At 44.2% G+C, this 20,118-nt stretch overlaps 1 protein-coding gene across 1 annotated transcript in view; it reads right to left on the bottom strand.

Annotated features, from left to right (window-relative positions):
• RYR3 (ryanodine receptor 3) overlaps positions 1-20,118 on the bottom strand; it is a 1,291,138-nt gene that overhangs the window by 669,305 nt on the left and 601,715 nt on the right. Inside the window, 2 exon segments of the mRNA XM_029600192.1 lie at positions 594-697; positions 10,693-10,822. Coding sequence (XP_029456052.1) covers positions 594-697; positions 10,693-10,822 — 234 coding nt within the window.

Raw genomic sequence — 20,118 nt, 5'->3', positions numbered from 1 at the left:
AGAGAAACAAAAAGACAGACATGGTGGGAAAAGTACAAAGGGGGAAATGGAATAAAGAGAAAGCAGAGCAAGGAAATTAATAATGGAAAATTAGCTATTCTTTCATTCAGTATAGTGTATCCTACTTTATTTATTTATTTTTATTGAATATTGCTTTATGTGTTTTGGGGTTTTTGTGTTATCGTTTATTGCATTGACTATAATGTTCATCACCTTGATTTATTTGCCAGAAAGACAATTTATCAAATATAATAAACTATAGAGAGGCAGACGCACAGGATGGAGAGGGAAGCACATGGGAGAAAAAAGGTTGTGGAAAACAGGCAAAGAAGGACAGAGGACAAGAAATATGAGAGAGTTGCAAAGGATTGGTGGAGGCACACAGAGAAAAAAGCAAAGTAGAAGGGGGAAATAAGTATGCAGAAGTACAGTGAATGAAAGAGGCATGAAGGGAGAAATAAAGAAAGGGAAATGTTCAGCAAATTACTATTCTTAGCTTGAGCACAGCACTTTTGAGAGGGGAGGCGCCTGTGTTGTGAAGCCAATCTTTAGCTTTTCAAGGTCAGGCTCCTGTCAGCATATTCCTCACAAACCTTTTCTAAGTCTGGTTCCTCCAGTGCTAGTGCCAGTTCATTATTGTCCATCACAGATGCTGCAGCAACATCAAGTGGTGTGGAGCCTCTCATAGAAGGGGATGCTGGAAAGGCAAGAATCAGATTATAGCAATGATATATGTAAAAAAGAACAGCAATACAATGGCATCAAGAGCAGAGATTAGAGCCACCCCACAAATGATACCTCTCAGCCGTCTGTTAGTTCCTGTTATTTAGCAGCACATTAAACCTTGTAATAACAACAGCTTCAGAAAACGTATCTATTTATTTATTTATTTATTTATTTCTGCTTATATGCCGCCGGTGCCAATGGTTCTAGGCCAGTGATGGCAAACTCGAGTCCTCGAGTATACAAACAGACCAGGTTTTCAGGATATCCACAATGAATATGTATGGGATAGATTTGCATACAATGAAGGCAATGCAGGCAAATTTTTCTCATGCATATTCATTGTAGATATCCTGAAAATATGTGGCGCTCGAGGACTGGAGTTTGCCATCACTGCTCTAGGTAGCTTACAAAATAACATACATAAAATTATTCTACTGAAATAAAAAACAAGTACACCTCTCATTATACAATATCTATGGCTTAGGGACTTCAAAGGATAGCCTATCTCCCATAAAAATAATGCACAGTATGATGAACTGTTACAACCAAGGATGTTCTATGTATTATTTATTGGATTTTATTGTAAACAGTGGGCTGCAGTGGTCGAAAAAGCAAACAGAATGTTAGGAATTATTAGGAAGGGAATAGAGACTAAAACAAAGAATGTCATAATGTCTCTGTATTGCTCCATGGTGAGACTGCACCTTAAGTACTGTGTGCAATTCTGGGCCCCACATCTTAAAAAGGATATAGTTGCACTGGAGAAGGGCGACTAAAATGATAAAAGAGATGCAATGGCTCTCCTATGAGGAAAGGCAAAACAGGTTAGGGCAAATCAGCTTGGAGAAGAGACAGCTGAGAGGGGAAATGATAGAGGTATATAAAATCATGAGAGGACTAGAAAAATTTGAATCGGTTATTTACTCTTTCAGATGAAAGAAGGACTAGGGGACCCTCCATGGAGTTAGCAAGTAGCACATTTAAAACAAATAGTAAAAATTTCTTTTTCACTCAATGCAAAATTAAGCTCTAGAATTTGTTTCAGAGGATGTGATTAGGGGAGTTAGTGTTACACTCAGCAGTGTACGAGTTGGCTCTGTGAACCATCGCCCTCACCTTCATGGCTGTGGTCCTTCAGTTCCCTGTGGGCCTCCATGTGGCCCTACTGTGTCCTAGCTCTCTTGTCATTGCTTGCCCTGCACTGTCATTGTTCTTTCCTTGTCCGCCCTATCTTGCTAGAGCACGTCTTGTTCCTGAGTACCTTGTTCCTGATCCAGTGCACCATCCTTCAGAAGACCTGTCAGCCACCAGCACCGGGGGGCTCAAACTGAAGGGAAGGTGGCTGGTCAGGCAGAAGATCTATGCTGATCCTGTCTGCTCCTGACCCCTGCAGAGGATTGCATGCCTGACCTGCCTGCTCCTGACTCCCTCCCTCTTGGGGGCATCCATCCGCACTTAGGCCCTCATGGCCATGACATTACTCTGAGACCATGCTAACCTTCCAGGAGAGGCAACCAGTGGTCAGGCAAGTTATTTTCTTGCTCCAGCTATGCCTCAATATTTTCAAGGAGGTTCATTAGCCAGTAAAAATTGTGCTAGCAGTACATTTATTATGGGTTATCATAGGCTTGGGGATAACTGCATGGAGCAGTAGTTACTACTCTTAAGAGAAATATGGGGGTAACCTACACGTTGTGGCATATACCACCATGCAAAGCTTGCTGGGCAGAATGAATGGACCATTTGGTCCTTTTCTGCCATCATTACTATGTTATTATGTTATGTAACATAAAATCAACCCATGCTAGTTAAATGTGCACAAGCCATGTCAGTCCAGTGGAAAATCTGGAAATTGGACTCATGCCCCTGATATGATCTCTAGCACCCTCTCTTCACCTCTGGTTCCTACATGTCCCCCAACTCTTGTTCTTTACTGGGATTGCAACAGCTGCCATACAGAAATCCACCTTGCTAACAGATGTCTCAGGTGTAGTTTCTCCAGTCCTGCCCTGTGGGAGTTTAAGAAGTGCCTTTTTGTAAATACCTTATCTGATCTAGCTTGTCTCATTTGTGTTGCACCTAAACCAGCTCCTGACCTACAGACCCTAGTTCCAGCTAGCTTGAAATGTGATTCATAGAAATCCACAGTCCATTTGAAGCTCAGGACACACTGGAGGGTGTAAACACTGCAAACTGCATATTAAAGGTGCACTCTTATGTTTAAATAACTCACACTATAGCCAGTTTGAAAATGCCATGCCAGCTAAGTCTGTTTTTACATCACTTCTGCTAAATCTGTAGTTATTCCAGCCACATTCAAGACTAGCCAAATTATTCGGAGATCAGCACCTGTAAAATTGAATCTTGCCACAGAATCCAGTGCTGCTGTTGCTCCTGTGTCCCTATGTCAGGTTGCAGAGGCCCTAATCAGACAACTGCTCCCAGTTCTGTCCTTGGGAGCTCTACCCATCCAGGTAATTTCAGTTCAGTATCTGTGATTTCACCTCAATCAGCAGACTCCTGCTTCACCATCTGCTTCAAGTCAGGCTTTAACGAGATCATCACTAAAACCAAGGAAGGTAGCATGCACTTTCTCCCCAGTCATTTTGTCTAACTCCGCTTTTTAAACCTGTCATTGTCTCAGACTCACCCAAGATTGTATCAGTTTCAGAAGCCAGTTCCAGCCCTGTACCTGCACATGTCTTCCAGCCAGGTCCAGGCCTGTCTCCATGCCTTCTTCCCAGTCATCAAAAGTGATTTCTAACCCTGAGCCCTATGTCTTACACCTCTGTAGAGGAATCTGCATCTGTGATGGAGACCCAGTTATCCAAAAACCAAGACCTGCATTTGCCTCCTGAAAGGAAGTTTTACTGTACTCCTGGCCATATGACAAATTCAGGTTTTCTCCAAGTTTTTAAATGCACCTATGATGATCCTGGGCGTTTGTCGGCCACTGGGTCAGACATTCTTCATTTACGCCAAGGTAGTGGTACGCTATCCGATTACGCCATTGAATTTCGGACAATGGCTACTGAATTGAATTGGCAAGAGGACAGTTTATGAAGTATTGTTTTGGAAGGACTAGCCACCCGCATCAAAGATGAGTTAGCTGCTCGAGATCTCCCTGACTCTTTGGATGATTTGATTGATCTAGCAGGCAAAATTGATCGACACCTTCAGCAACATGCCAGAGAATTGTGTGGACCACATAGACCAATCACTCTTGCACCCTCCTTATCTCGGCCTCTGATGCGTTCTCAACCAATGGCTACGAACCTTCAGCCGGAAGAACCAATGCAACTAGGGAGGAGTCCTTTAACGACTGAAGAAAGACGGTGTTGCCGAACCCAAGGTTTATATTTATTTTTTGGCCAATTGTCCCAAGAAAGGGGGAAACTCCAGAGCCTAGAACCAACAGGGGAGATGTTTCTAGGTTGTACCGGCTCTGCTCCCCAGTTCATCCTTCCGGCAACGATAATTCAAAACCAGCAATAATTCTCGACATTAGCCCTTCTGGATTCTGGGGCAGGGGGAAATTTCATTATGAGTAATCTGGTCGAACACCTTGGTCTACCTACCATGCCACGAGATACACCTGTGATACTTTCTTCAATATCCGGAGACCCACTCCCTGGACGAATCCTTCAGACTACTCTTCCACTGCACCTAAAGACTGGTATACTACATATGGAAGAGATTTCTCTTCACGTAATTGACAAAGCCGTTCATCCAGTCATTTTAGGAATGCCTTGGCTCCAAAAACATTCCCCTGCGATCAACTGGGAAACACTTCAGTTAACCAAATGGAGCTCACATTGTCAACAGCAATGCCTTCTTCCAGTGACACGTCCTCTTACTGTATGTCTTGCTACCACCTCAGGAGACCTCCCTTCACAATATGCCAGTTTCGCTGAAGTATTTTCAAAAGAAAATGTAAAAATTCTTCCTGAACATAATTTGATTGTGCCATCAACCTGCTTCCCGGGACCATACCTCCTCGGGGAAGGGTAAATACGCTATCTCTCCCTTAAACTGAGGCCATGGCCCAATATATCCAGGAGAATTTAGACCGGGGATTCATTCGCCCATCTACGTCACCAGCTGGAGCTGATTTTTTCTTCTTGGCCAAGAAAGATGGTACGCTACGGCCTTGTATATATTATTGAGGATTAAATGCCATAACCAGGAAAGATCGCTACCCATTGCCTCTCATTCCTGAATTACTGGACCGGTTACAGGGCACCCAAGTGTTTACAAAGCTTGATCTACAAGGGGCGTATAACTTAGTCTGCATCAGGCCGGGTGATGAATGGAAGACTGTGTTTAATACTCGGGATGGATATTTTGAATATTTAGTAATGCCTTTCGGACTGTGTAACGCACCTGCAGCCTTTCAGTCCATGATGAATGAAATTTTTCGGGATCTATTATATAATAAAGTAGTAGTCTATCTGGATGATGTGTTGATATTCTTCCGAGATCTGCAATCTCACCGCGGTGATGTCCAACAAGTACTGCAACGCTTGCGAGCCCACAAGCTCTATGTAAAATTGGAAAAATGCATTTTTGAAGCAGAGTCCTTGCCTTTTTTAGAATACATTATCTCCATTACCGGGTTCCAAATGGATCCGGATAAAGTGGCCTGCATCTGGGAATGGCCCCAGCCTTCTGGTCTGTGCTCCCTACAATGATTTTTGGGTTTTGCCAATTTTTATAGACACTTCATTCCTCATTACTCTCAATTAGTTGCTCCATTGACCGCACTAACTCGCAAAGGAGCCAATACCAGAGAGTGGTCTGTGGAGGCGTTGGATGCTTTTTCCAGGCTTAAGAAGGCCTTCCTTTCTGAAACCTGCCTTTACCACCCAGATCCTGTACGTTCTTTTGTCTTGGAAGTAGATGCCTTTTCCACTGCTGTTGGGGCTGCTTGGGTCAAATTTCCACTAAGGGGATTTTTCACCCCTGTTCCTAATTTTCTCATAAATTTTCCCCAGCTGAAAAAGGATATGGTATCGGAGATAAGAAACTCCTGGCCATAAAACTAGTTTTTGAGGCCTGATGACAATGGTTGGAGGGAGCTCAACACACTATTACGGTATATACTGACCATAAGAATCTAGAACTTCTCCGCCAAGCCCAATGTCTAAACCCCCGTCAAGCGCGCTGGTCCTTATTTTTTAACCATTTTGATTTCCTGGTGAAATACAGGCCAGCCACAAAAAATGTCAGAGCAGACCCTCTCTCTCGCGCTTCCAAGGCTGAAGATCTTCCAGTCCCACCGAGGTTTATTATCGACCCAGCATGAATCCTGATGGCCACTACCCATGTAGTTCCCCCAGGGAAGACTGTTGTTCCAACCCGGTTACGACAATGCTTGTTGAAATGGGGCCATGATTCTAAAGTAGCAGGACACCCAGGCTGAGCTCGAACTTTCTCACTCCTCAGAAGATATTATTGGTGGCCACAGATGTACCAGGATGTGAAAGCCTATGTAGGCTCGTGCCCAACCTGTGCCCAGCAGAAAACTCCAGTTGGATGTCCTTGGGGCTTATTACAACCTCTGCCGGTACCCAAGGAGCCTTGGACTCATATTGTCACAGATTTTGTGGTGGAATTACCTACTTCCAATGGTAATCGAGTAATTTGGGTGGTCATTGACCGTTTTTCTAAAATGGCCCACTTTATCGCTCTCCCAACACTACCTTCTGTTCCAGAATTGGCCAAATTGTTTACAAAACACGATTACATGGACTACCTCGCCATATTGTGTCCGATCGTGGAACCCAGTTCATGGCCAAATATTGGTAGTCTTTGTGCAACAAATTTGGGGTTAAACTGGATTTTACTACAGCCTACTACTCCCAGGCCAATGGACAAACCGAACAAACTAACTGCACCTTAAAAACATTTTAAGAGCTTTTGTGAATGAACGACAGGATGATTGGGCCGACCTTCTCCCATGGGAAAAATTCTCCCATAACAGTCATGCCAACGCAGCTACAGGATCCGTGTCTATGGGAGACAACCACTCCCTCCCCTTCCAATACCATTATCCGTGCCGTCCCCAGCTGCTCAGATGACAGCACAGGATCTCCATGTGCTATGGACTTAGATTGAAACCATGATCAGCAAAGCTGCCCAGAGAACAAAGAATACTACAGACAAGCATCGGTGGCCAGCACCTTACCTTAAGGTTGGAGAAAAGGTTTGGCTTAGCACTCGCAACTACGTTTACGTGTGCCTTCCATGAGGCTTGCCCCTCGCTGCGTGGGTCCTTTTCCAATCTTGAGACAGGTCACTCCTGTCACCTATCAACTACGTCTTCCTCCATCATTTAAAATCCATAATGTTTTCCATGTTTCGCTTTTGAAACCAGTGATGCTGTCGTGGCCTGCACGAAAAACCGCCCACTCCCCAGGAAATCTCCATGGAGGAGGAGGAGATGTACCAAGTCAGAAAGATCCTGAATGTCCGCCCTCATAAGAGACATTGGGAATATCTCATAGCTTGGGAGGGGTATGGCCCAGAGGAAGATTCGTAGGAGCCCATGAAGAATATACTCAACAAAACACTCCTTGTGGATTTTCATGCCAATCACCCGGAGAAACCTAGGCGTCCTGGAAGGGGTCTTAAAGGAGGGGGGTACTGTTGCAATCGGCGGGGGCCGACCCACTCAGCCGACCGCACCTACGAGCAGTGGCAGAGGTGGATCTCTTTGGTACTCTCTGCGTGGTCCTCATCATCGGCTAAGGCAGCAGGGAGCCAGCAGCATGGCTCCTGCAGGGGCAGCCTTAGCCCCAATCTGACACAGGCGCTTGGCTCCTCCCCCCCCCCCCCCCAGTTATAGGATACTGGACTTTGCCTTGCCTGCCACCTGCCTCTTACCCTGCTTTGGATACTGGAATTTGTCTCTTTGCTGCCTGCCTTGACTCCGGACTGTGTATACCACTGCCCTACAGGTAACTCTGGCTGCTGACCCTGAGGTTCATCTCCCACCAACAAGGAACCACGGTAAGCCTTTTTACCTTGTCATTGCGGCCCAAGGGTTCACCGATTCATTGAATCGTAATACAGGGTGATACCACAGCACAACTAGAGACTGATCCAGGATGCTCCAGCAACCCATTCCAAGAAAATGGCTGTTTCTGTAGCATTTTTCAAGAACCCGATCCAGGCAACTACTATAGTGTGTCTAAAGACACTGGTCCAAGCTTTGCCTGCAGCATCTCCTGAGGTCCCAGCCCAGGCTGCACTTGCAGCACTTTCATTCTCAGGCTGTGTCCACCTCATCACAGACTCTACCCCCAAACTGGGCCCACAGCAGATACAAAGATCTTTTATAAAACTTCTTCTCCCACAGCAGCATCTGAGATCTTGCTCCAGCTGGCCTCTCCTGTAGGCTTTCTGTTCCAGACTGTTCTCACAATGGTTTCAAGGATCCTTCACCAAGCTGCTTTTCCAGTCACAGCACCTTAGCCTCTGCTCCAGGCCATTTGTAGCACCAGGGAAGATGCTACCCCAGGCTAAGCTCATTCAAGCGCCAAGGACTCTTCCAGACTGCATCCATAACATTTAAGTCACCATCCCAAGCTGTGCCAGTTCCAGTGCTAAGGATTTTGTTCCAGTAGCACAAGAGACCATGCTACAGATGACTGTGCTCCATTTACAGAGAATCCACCTGCCTCCTTCCAGTCATTGCCAATCATTGTCAGTCATTCCAGTCATTGCCAGTCATTGCCTTTGACATCAGTTTGTCCTGCCATGTCTGCCATGTCTTCCCTGCCAGATGGGCCAGACCCTGCCATACCTCCACCTCAAGCTGAGCTGGTACTTGCCATGACCCTGTACTAGGCTGAGCAAGCTTTTCCTACCATGTCTATGCAGCCAGATGGGCCAGTTCCCATTACATTCCCATAGCAATCAGAGCTGGTCCTTGACAGGATTCAGTTCCAGACTAAGTCAATTACTCTGCCTCAGATGGACTCTGCTTCAGGTACATTGCTCCAAGGGGATTCTGATCCATCTACTGCAGTCCTGGCTGCTACTGCAGCACACCCCAAGACCACTCCAAGATGCTGACCGAAAAGATGGCGGCCGCCATCTTTAAAGATGGCGCCGGCCAGCCAGTGCTCCTACCATGTGACAGGGGACGGCCAATGGCACAGATACCCTGCCACATGGTAAGGGCAAAGGGCCATCGGCGCCATCTTTATGATTGGCAGCCGACGGCCCGAGAACGGGAGATCGCTCCCAGGACCACCACTAGAGCACCAGGTAATTTAAAAATGTTTTGGGGGGAGGGTGGGAGAAGTTAAGGGGTCATCTTTAAAGGGTTGGGTGGGGGTTTTTTTAATCGGGCCATCGGCGCCATTTTTGAGTGGCAGTCAAAATGGCGCCGATGGCCCGAGAGCGGGGAAATCGGTCCCTGCGCCCCCACTGGTCCACCAGGTACTCGTAAAAAGTTTTGGGGGGGTTCGGGGGGGTAGGGGAAGGTAAGGGGTCAATTTTAAAGGGTCGGGCCTCACTAAAAAAAAATTAATGATGTGAATCAGAACCGATTCCGATTCACATCTCCAGTGATCAGATCGTTAAGACGATCGGGCACACGATTCACATCTCTAGTGAATATAGGCAGACATGTCAGTGCCAGTTCTTGTCATTTTAGTGATATATTTTTTCCCTTTTCTTCTCCTATTTTCTGATTGATCTATTTCTCCATGTGATTTCCCCTGATTGGCTAATGCACTTTTGGCAGACTCAGTTGTTTCTACAAGATGCTGACCGTTGCTAATTTTTTCCTTTGAACATTTTTCATATCAAACTATGTGAATGCTGCAGCATATGATTTAAATACCCTACAGTCCTTTTGAATTTTGACCTTCTTGTATTCATGGAATGTAACTCTTGTGTACCTTTTGAGAGCTTATTATTCTTTAGGATATTTTCCAGCTTACTTCTGTAACAATCTGCCTGTTTCTTTTGCAGACTGGTGCATCATTTATCTATGGTTTCTACTCAAACTTTGGTATGTGCTTTCCTTCTGTAATTTAACAATCAAATTCAAGCTTTATTTACATGTTTTGTAGCTGCAATTGCTCTAACTTATACCTGTTTATTTGTAGATATGAAAACTCTGTACGTTCCTCTTGACACAGCAATCATGTGAACCATGGCCGTGTCGAGGAATTAGAGGAATTATATATTTCAAAACATTTGTGGAATTCAAACACCATAAGCTTTCTTCAATAAACGGATTTAATGTGATGAACAGTCCAAGAGTTTGAGCACACATGCTTTTTCCTTGTGATATATGTGTATCCAGACAGAAAAAAAGATGGCAATCAGCAGGAAGTGTGGGCCATAGAGCTAGAAGGACTGAAAGATAACCCAAGAGGCCCACCAAAGCCCTCTGCTGGCAGGAGGTAAGAACTGCCCTTCAGGGCCTCACAAGATTTGTAACCCTGTACCACTTTTCTGAGCCATGAAACCCTAGAGGTGACAGGCTCTGTATTCTTGTGCCTATTCCCGGATCTATGCAAACCCCCATTTAACTTAGCTTTATTTAAAACAAGTATAGTCTGCCTATAGGCAGATAATATGAAAAAACCAAATATACTAATGATGAACAACAACAAATGAAAACTAACAATAACAATACATAAAATCTGGACCGGTGCTTGATATCACAGATTAAACCTCTGCCATAAATGTTGTGATATCTTTCAATGGATTTTACTGTGAAACATGCATTGGTTTCCAATATTGTTCTTTCCTCCCTGTATGTTTAGGATTCAGCATAAGTAAAGTCATTATTCACATGTGACATGAGCAATGGTGAACAGTAGGTAAGGAAAGTAGACAGTTTTCTTGTTCAGTATATCAATCCAGTATCAGATTCTAATGTTAACCCATTTTATAGCTCTTCATTCCATCCCTCCTCACTCTAGGAGTGTTCTCATTACATACCTAATCCAACACTGCTGTTCTCCAGCAGATAACCGAGATGCTCAAACATGGCCCTTTGATTCTGGCGGCTGATGCGGCAGAAATAGCAGAGGAAGCGACAGCAGCTAGCAACCATCTTTGGGAATGCAATCTGCAAAAGAGAAAAAAAGGCTTATTGTATGGGGCAACCTGGGCATCTGCTTCTCCAGGAGGTAGTTTGTGTCTATTTGTCTCTCATAAGCGTAGTTTGTGTACCTTTGGCTACCTGGAGTGGTAATTTGAGGGTTAACACAATTTGTATATCTGTATCTCCAGGGGACAGTCTGTGGATATGTCTGTGAGGGACATCTACGAATCTCGCTCCTTAAAAGACAGTTTGCTTGACTCCCACTGAGAACAGTCTGCAGGTTTCTATATTGAGAAAAGTCTGCATGTCTCTCTCTTGAAGGACAACAAAATGATCTGGAAGGATAGCCTGTGTGTGTCTCTTTTTCAGAACAGGCAGTAAACATATTTTCTAGGGATGTGCATCCGTTTTCAATGAATGCGCAATCCGCAACTAATAGGTCCCTTTTTGTTGCATTCATGGGTCTGCGAAGCGCATAGCGAACCACCATGAATGCAACACATCATTAGTTTCATTCTTTTGGTTCCTGGTGTTTTAGTGGTTGTTTAAAATAGAAGGCCATTTGAGAGATTCCACCAGGGGCGGATTGGCCTATCAAGGAATCAGGCTTCCCCCGGTGGGATGGACTAGCTGATCATGTGGCCTCCTCTGCACCTGCTCACATTTGAGGGCGCCGGGCCGAAGAATGAAGACAGGCGCAGTGTTGATTATACCCGGGTTCAATCCCCGGCCTCTCCACCATTGCTGAACATACTGCTGGTATGTCTGCTGATGGAAAAATACCAGCCAGAAACACAGATCTGAGACCTTGAATGCCAGATGTCGAAGAAGAAAGCTATAAACTGTCTTTGCAGGGATTCACAGACACCGGAGAATCAACAAAGTAAGCCACAGGATGGGGCAGGAGATATCTCTGAGGGTACGAAGCAAATAGTCTGTGGGAAGGAATGCGAAGATAAGGGGAGACAAATAACAGCTGCTTGTAAGCAGACAGTGTAAAAAAATTAGTGGTGTGAAGCATGCAAGCAGAAATCAGATGATTTGCTGACTTTGTATTTTTAACCTATATAAGCAGAGCTGGTATGTGGTAGGGTTTAGCAAGGATTCTGTATCTGTTGCAGAGCCAGCGCTGAGCTCTTAACTATAATGTAAGTATATATATGCTTCCTGTGTACTTTTGCTTCCTGTGTATCGATCTGTATGTGTATGCATAGTATATGATTTACAATAAAGAATAATAATGAAAAGTAGAATCAGAGTTGTTCTTTTAAACAGTTTTACCTCCGAGGTGGACTTTTAAACAGCAGCCAGCTGCCACTGACCTCTGTTGGGGCTGAAGAAAAGAAGACCAGCGCAGCTAGCCACCGCTGGAGAAATGAAGACCGCAGCCAGCTGCCACCGGAGAGCAGGCCGGCAGGGCCGAAGAAAAGAAGATCAGTGCAGCCAGCCACCGCCTGAGACCAGGCTGAGACAGGGAAGGTGCTTCATGCATGTGAGATAGGGAGGGTGCTTCTGTATGTGTATGGTATATATGTGCACCCCTTCGTGCAACCCTTGTGCTTGTAAAAAAAAAAAATATATATATTTTATATTTTTCTTTTATTTAAACTTTATTCCAATTCTTTACCTTTTCTTTTCGCTTGTTAATAATTTTAATTAGAAATGTTCTTTGTATTAGACTATGGAAATTTATTTCCTGCTATTTTGTTTAATGTAAACCGGTATGATTTACATCGGATGTAAGAATGTCGGTATATAAAAATTAAAAATAAATAAATAAATAAATAAATGTGCGTCAGGGAGGGTTTAAGGTTTATTGTTATTTATATACCGTTGTCTCAGCATAGCCTTCACAGCGGTTTACATTTCAACAAATATACAGTAAAGAAATTACAATCGATTATAAAGATAAAACAACAAAACTTAAAAGAAAAGAATAACTAAAACCTATTAGCTGTTAAAATATAAAATATATACATAAATATTAAACCAATAAAATACTAAAAACATAACTATACGTTTCCAGCATCGGTTAAAGGTTTAAAACGAAGCCACCTGTGGTTGTTGGATTTAAGCGCTTGTCTGTTTCTCATTTTCCTTATAGGCCATTTTAAAGAGCCATGTTTTTAGCTCTGCTTTAAATTTGCTTTTTTCTTGTTGCATCCTTAATTGAACTGGAAGTGTATTCCACAGTTTTGCTCCTGCGATTGACAGGGTGCTTGTGTGTGTCAATGTGTGTGTGCGAGAGAGAGATGGAGATGTTTTTGGCTGGTTTGTGGCTGTGAGAGACGGCATGTGTATGATTGAGCCTGTTTGCAAGTGAGATAGAACATGTGTGTGATTGAGAGCTTGTGTGTAAGTGAAATAGAGAGCGCATGTGTGTGACTGAAAGCTTGTGTGTAAGTAAGAGAGAGCGAGAGCATTGTGCGATTGAGAGAGACTGGCCAGAGAGGTGATGTGTGTATGAGTGAGAAAGACTGATCAGGGAGATGACTGGTGTGTGTGTGTGTGTGTGTGTGTGTGTGTGTGTGTGTAAGAGAGAGAGAGAGAAAGAGACTGGTTGGGGAAATGATTGGTGTGCAAGAGACAGAAACTGGTCCTGAGGCTGTGACTGGTGTGTGTGTGTGTGAGAGTCAGAAGAGACTGGTTGTGGTCCCTAAGGAAGAGGACCGTGAGGACAGCTTCAGCAGCTACTGCTGCTTCTGGTCTGGCCTGCAAGAGAAAGGAGTAGGAGAACTGCTGGAGAGGGTAAGTAAAGGTGGCTTTTTAAGTTCATTTTTCTTGATTGACTACCATTTTAATTATTGGGTAGTATGTGATGTGTCTGCTGTTTGAAAAATGTTATTGGTGTTTGGTAAAGCTTTCAAAATTTTCATGTCTTTCATTATTGGATATTCTATTCATCAGCTTTTGGAAATTATTTTATTAGTATGATTTTACTATTATGATTAATGATTTATATATCGTGATTTTATAGATTGCTTCATGAGGAATGGTGAAATTTTTGTTTTTCCATTGTTGCACTGTATAGAGTCTGGCGAAATGTGTTTTACAGTTCAGTTTTTGTCTGCACATTTCTATTTATACTTTATATGGCTTTATACTGTATTTGGTGAGGATTTGTGTTCTGCATGCAAAGATTGAGATGAAGCATTCTTTTAATATGTGGTTTCTCTGTAGGGATCTGGAGTAGCTTGGCCTGTTCTGTTTTCCTGATAGGAGGTGTATTGATATTTTAGATTCTGGTATAATATTTGTGGTATTCATGCCACTTTGGTGCCACTTTGCCACAGTCTAAGTACTTAGACTGTGGCAAAGTGGTATTGGAGGTATTGGAGTGGTATTGGAGGTATTGGAGTTTTTTTCCCCTTCTGATGATTGCTGCCCAGACGTTTCATCAGAATTGATATGAAAACCCCAATTCTGCAGCCAAAAATAGGCTGCAAATACTTCCCCATTGACTTTAATGGTAAAACGAATGAAACTAATGAACGGATTGGTTTTTCCCACTATGAAGCTAATAAAATTAATTTGGGTCCCAGCGAAACGGAAATGGAAATGAAACACATTTTTTCCTTCTGCACATCCCTAACATTTTCCTTTGGAAGAACAGTCTATATCTGCCTGACTTTCCAATTGTGAAGGCTGTCTGAGCCTTGATTATAACTATGTTTCAAAAACAGAAAACACACTGACATAGCTTTATGTTAATGTATTTTCTGTTTTTGAATGCTGGAGTGACATTTGTTGCTTTTTTACTGTGGACGACAATAATGTTTTATGAATATGCCTGTCCAGATTTTGGTTGCCTACTCTCCAGGTGTGCCCTGGAATCTTCAGGAATTAAAGTCAATCTTCAAAACACTATTATGGAGATAACTTAGGGAATTCTCAGTAAAAAGGAGCATACCCAAGAATGTGTCAAATCCTTCATTACCGATTTTTTACTAGCCTCATATATTCCCAAAGACAATAATGCAGATAGTCACAGTTTAAGGAGAAAGATAGCTTGAGTAGAGACAATCCAGTGCAAGGGATTATATTTTTGTGAGGTACATCATATATTCATTGTTTAGTGTTTTAATGCATTTTGAATATCTTGGCAATTTTTTGATAATATATTAATTTATTTCCTTTTTTTTAAAGATCTTGGTGGCCTTTGCAATAGAAATGACACAAAAAAAGTTACACATTTGACTTGGTAAAATTTTAACATGCATACTAAAAAAGGACTTATTGTCATATGCAATAAATTTAGCAAATTGAATACTAAAACTTCCTTCAATAATTGGGAAGAAGAAATACCCTGCTGACTAGATCCAACCCTCCTCATGAAGACTGTGACAATCTCCCCTCCTTTTGTAGTCCTAAGTGCACTAAACAAAGCCCCTTTCCCTTCCTCCTGCATAACAAATGCAGAAGCCTCCTCTGAGATTATTGTCCCCTACCAATCGCCTCCCCCCCTTACAATAAGGATGCAGCATCCTCCAGGGGATCCTTAAGAAAACCTCTCTCACCCCTCCGGAATGTGAGCTGACCATTTTGGATGTGATTCCTTCCTTTCAATACAGGAGGGACTGCAGATCTCTCCTGCTGGAATGGCCATTAAACTCACAATGAAATTGCCTAGCAATGCTTCACTACATCTCACTATATGGGACCCTAGCTATTACCTCTGGGAGTCATTTTTATGGAACAGGGTTTTTTGTATGTCTGTGTACGTGTACGAGTGTGAGTGTGAGTGTGTGTCTATGGCAGGGTGGGGGTTTATTGTGTGGTTTGTTTTTGTGTTCTAAATTCTGATTTTATATATGCTTTTAGTATACAACACAACTTGGTATCTTACATAACATAAAAACATAAGATTTGCCATATTGGGTCAGACCAAGGGTCCATCAAGACTAGTATCCTGTCACCAACAATGGTCAACCAAGTCACAAGTACCTGCCAAGTACCCAAACATTAAGGGGTAGATTAAAAAAAAATACCCAGCGCACACACATGGACATGTGATTTTATAACATGTGCGCACTGTCATGAGCAGGTTAAAAAATCCCACGTGGCGTGCACTAGGGGGGTAGAATTTTGCTAATTCCCGTGGCGATGCACCATCAGGCTTCCCCAGTTCCCTCCCAGTCTGCTCCAATTAAGGAGCGGACTCATTTTTTTAACTTACTTTTTGCTCCTGCAAGGGAGCTGTAGCAAGTGGTGCTGGCGCATGATCCCCCGACACAACGGCAAATGGCTGCTGTACCGGGCGATTCTAGCCCCGCCCCACCCCCCAGACTGTCCCTCCCAGTCCCCCGGATCGCCTCTCTGCCGAGGTCCGGCTCTTGTGAGGCGCGCGGGCCATTAAAATTCGAGCCTTTAATGAATAGGTCTCAAGTTACTAATCCTTATTGATTAATAGCAGTTTATGGACTTCTGCTCTAGGAAATTATCCAAACCTTTTTAAACCCAGCTACACTAACTGCAGTAACCACACCCTCTAAGAATGAATTCCAGAGCTTAATTATGCAATGAGTGAAAAATAATTTTCTCTGATTTGTTTTGAATGAGTTAATTTCTATCTTGATGGAGTGCACCTTAGTCCTTGTATTATCCGAAAGAGTAAATAACTGATTCACATTTACCCGTTCAAGTCCTTTCATGATTTTGTAGACCTCCTGCATATCCCCCCTCAGCCGTCTCTTTTCCAAGCTGAACAGTCCTAACCTCTTTAGCCTTTTCTCTTAGGGGAGCTGTTCCATCCCCTTTATCATTTTGGTCGTCCTCCGTACTTTCTCCATTGCAACTATATCTTTTTTAAGATGCGGCGACCAGAACTGTACACCCTAGCCCATGAAGTATACAGAGGCATTATGATATCCACCATTTTATTCACCATTCCCTTGCTAATAATTCCTAATATTCTGTTTGTTTTGTTGACCGCCGTAGCACACTGAGCCAACAGTTTCAATGTATTATCCTCTATGAGGCCTAGATCTCTTTCCTGGGTGGTAACTCCTAATCTGGAACTTAACATTATGTAACTACAGCAAGAGTTATTTTTCCCTATATGCATCATCATGCACTTGTCCACATGCAATTTCATCTGCCATTTGGATGCCCAATCTTCTAGTCTCACAAGGTCCTCCTGCAATTTATCATGATCTGCTTGAGTTTTAACTACACTCCATAATTTTGTGTTATCTGAAAATTTAAGCACCTCACTCATTGTGCCCCTTTCCAGATCATTTATAAATATATTATTGTTAGGACTGCCGGCCGCGGTGGCCCGGGGCCGGGCGTCATGACTGCCGGCCGCGACGGGTTGCAACCCGAGCCGGGCCGACAGTCGCGGCAATGACACTTACCCTAGCGTCGGGCCTTACTGAAGCTCCTGCTGTGGCAGGCAAACTTCCTGCTGCCTTCCTCAAGGCTGCTGACACTGCCAAGCCCGGCCACATGGTTCCTCTCGGCCGGGCTGGTTCCTCCCTCTCTGCCTTCACTAAGAGCCGTGCGTGCGGCTGAAGAAGAAATTTAAAAGGCCATGACAGGAAATAGTCATGGCCCCTCCTGGAACTCCACCTCCTCTGGACTTTGACCCTTGGACTGGATTGGGACTAGCTTCTGACGTGTACTGCCGGACTGATCACGACCTGCTGGAGGCGCCAGCCATCTGGAACCCACAACCTGCAGGAGGTGCCTGCATCCAGACCATCTTCACTCTTCAGGGAGTCTCCTAAGTCCCAGCGGCCGTGTCCCTATGGGCTCCTCCTGGGGGGATCATGAGCTTCCAGGGTGAAGCCTTCATCTCAACATCTTCAACAGGCCTTGCCATCTGACGATAGAGACCGAAGAGGGTTGACTTCCTTCTCGGTAGTACTGACTCTACCTCGGAACAGGGATCCACTTTCCGATTCATAACAGAATACCAAGGCCATGGACCCAGCAGAGGCCTCAGCTCACCAGGCCATTCCTGGATTAGCCCAGAAGGTCATGGAGCAGCAACGCATACTAGAATCCATGACGGCTTCCTTGGAACGACTTAACGCCCGTCTGGATTCTATAGCTTCAGCTCAGACTGTCCCGCCACCATTGCCATCGGTGGGGCAGAGTAATACCCGGTCTGTGATTCCATTACCGACTCCTCAATGCTACGCCGGAGACCCTCGCTTGTGTCAAGGATTTCTCGACCAGTGCGGTATTCACTTTCATCTTCAAGCCTCCCTCTTTCCAGATGATCTTACCAAAACGACATATATCCTGTCACTGTTGGAGGGTAAGGCCCTGGCCTGGGATTCCCCTTTCTACGATGATCGGATCCAGTCTTACAAAATCTTCCTAAGTTCTTGGAATTGTTTCAAGCAGTGTTTGACGATCCAGGGAAACAAGTGGTTGCTGGGTCCAAGTTTTTACAACTCCGGCAAGGAGGGCAACCACTGGAGGATTATACCATTGAATTCAGGACGTTGGCATCCGAACTCCATTGGGAGGAGAACTGTCTCCAGTCCATATTCTTAGAGGGTCTGTCACCCAGATTAAAAGATGAAATGGCAGCCCGAGAGTTACCTCAATCCTTGGACTCCATCGTGGACTTGGTAACCCGAATCGATCAACGACTACAGGAAAGAGCATGGGAGGGGTCAAGCACGAGAAGGCACGTGGCGGGTGTCACTCCTTCTTGCTCGATTCCTGCCTCCCAAAATGCATCTAATTCTGAAGGAAATATGGAGGAACCTATGCAGTTGGGACGGGGCCCCCTTTCTCCAGAAGAACGTCAAAGACGCTGCAAGGCAGGCCTCTGTTTCTATTGTGGAGGAGCGGGTCATCTCATTGCCCGTTGTCCAACACGTCCAGGAAACTCCAACGCCTAGGCTCCATCTGGGGAGTAACCCTAGGCATCACCTCTCCGGCACCCCACTAGCTCTGCATGTCACCCTGGGTTTCAAAGATCATCAGTTATCCACTCTGGCTTTAGTAGATTCTGGATCTGGTGGAAATTTTATTCTACAGGATGTGGTAGAGCAACTACACATTCCTACTTGCTTGTGTCCAAAGCAGTTAATTATATCCTCCATTCATGGAGATCCCCTGCCGGGGAGGATAACTCATCATACAGTTCCGATGGAGTGTCACATTTCACCGAACCACACTGAAAGCATCTCCTTCTATATCATCCAGAGAGCCATCCATCCTATAGTTCTTGGCATTCCATGGTTACAACAACACAACCCACATTTCAACTGGACATCTTAAAAACTAATCCACTGGGGATCAACATGCCAGGAGACCTGCATTCACAGATCAAGTTCCTCCGGTAGCTTCATCTGTACTTCCCGGCTTGAGGGTCTGCCGCCACATACAAGCAGTTTTTGGAAATTCTTTTCCAAAAAGGCTGTGGACAGTTTGCCTCCACATCGAGAATTCGATTGTAGCATCAATTTGATTCCTGGCGTCACCCCGCCACGGGGTAGGGTCTATCTGTTGTCTGCCTTGGAGACCCATGCTATATCAAAATATATTCAAGACAACTTACAGAAAGGATTCATTAGGCACTCCAAATTTCCAGCTGGGGCTGGCTATTTCTTTGTTGGGGAAAAAAAATGGGACCTTGCGTTCGTGTATAGATTACCTGGGCTAAATGCCATTACCATAAAGGACCGGTACCCATTACCACTTTAGCTGAACTCTTCGACTGCCTACAGGGGGCCAAGGTGTTTTTGAAGTTGGATCTCCGAGGAGCATATAATTTAGTCAGGATTCATGAGGGAGATGAGTGGAAGACGGCTTTTAACACCAGAGATGGACACTATGAATATCTTGTTATGCCATTTGGATTGACCAATGCTCCTGCCGTTTTTCAGCACTTTATTAATGAAATATTTAGAGATCTGCTCTATGTCTGCGTGGCAGTCTACCTAGATGACATTTTGATTTTTTCCTGCGATTTACAGACGCATCAGCAACATGTTATTCAAGTGCTACAACGTCTGAGAGAAAACCAACTCTATGCTAAACTGGAAAAATGTATTTTTGAAAGAGAAGCTTTACCTTTTTGGGGATATATCATTTCTAAGCAAGGTTTTCAAATGGACCCCACTAAATTAAGATGCATCCAAGAATGGCCTCAGCCTAGTGGTCTACGGGTATTCCAGCGATTCCTTGGATTTGCAAACTACTATCATAGTTTTATACAGAACTTTTCCAAGCAGGCTGCGCCTCTTACGGCACTCACTCGTAAGGGGGCAAACATCAAGGCCTGGCCCTTAGAGGCTGTTGAAGCCTTTCAGGCTCTCAAAGAATCCTTTCTTCAACAATCTTGCCTTCGACATCTG

This window comes from Rhinatrema bivittatum, chromosome 4 (genome assembly GCF_901001135.1).
Source record: "Rhinatrema bivittatum chromosome 4, aRhiBiv1.1, whole genome shotgun sequence".
Classification (NCBI taxonomy): Eukaryota; Metazoa; Chordata; class Amphibia; order Gymnophiona; family Rhinatrematidae; genus Rhinatrema; species Rhinatrema bivittatum.
This window is presented reverse-complemented; position numbering and strand designations above follow the sequence as displayed.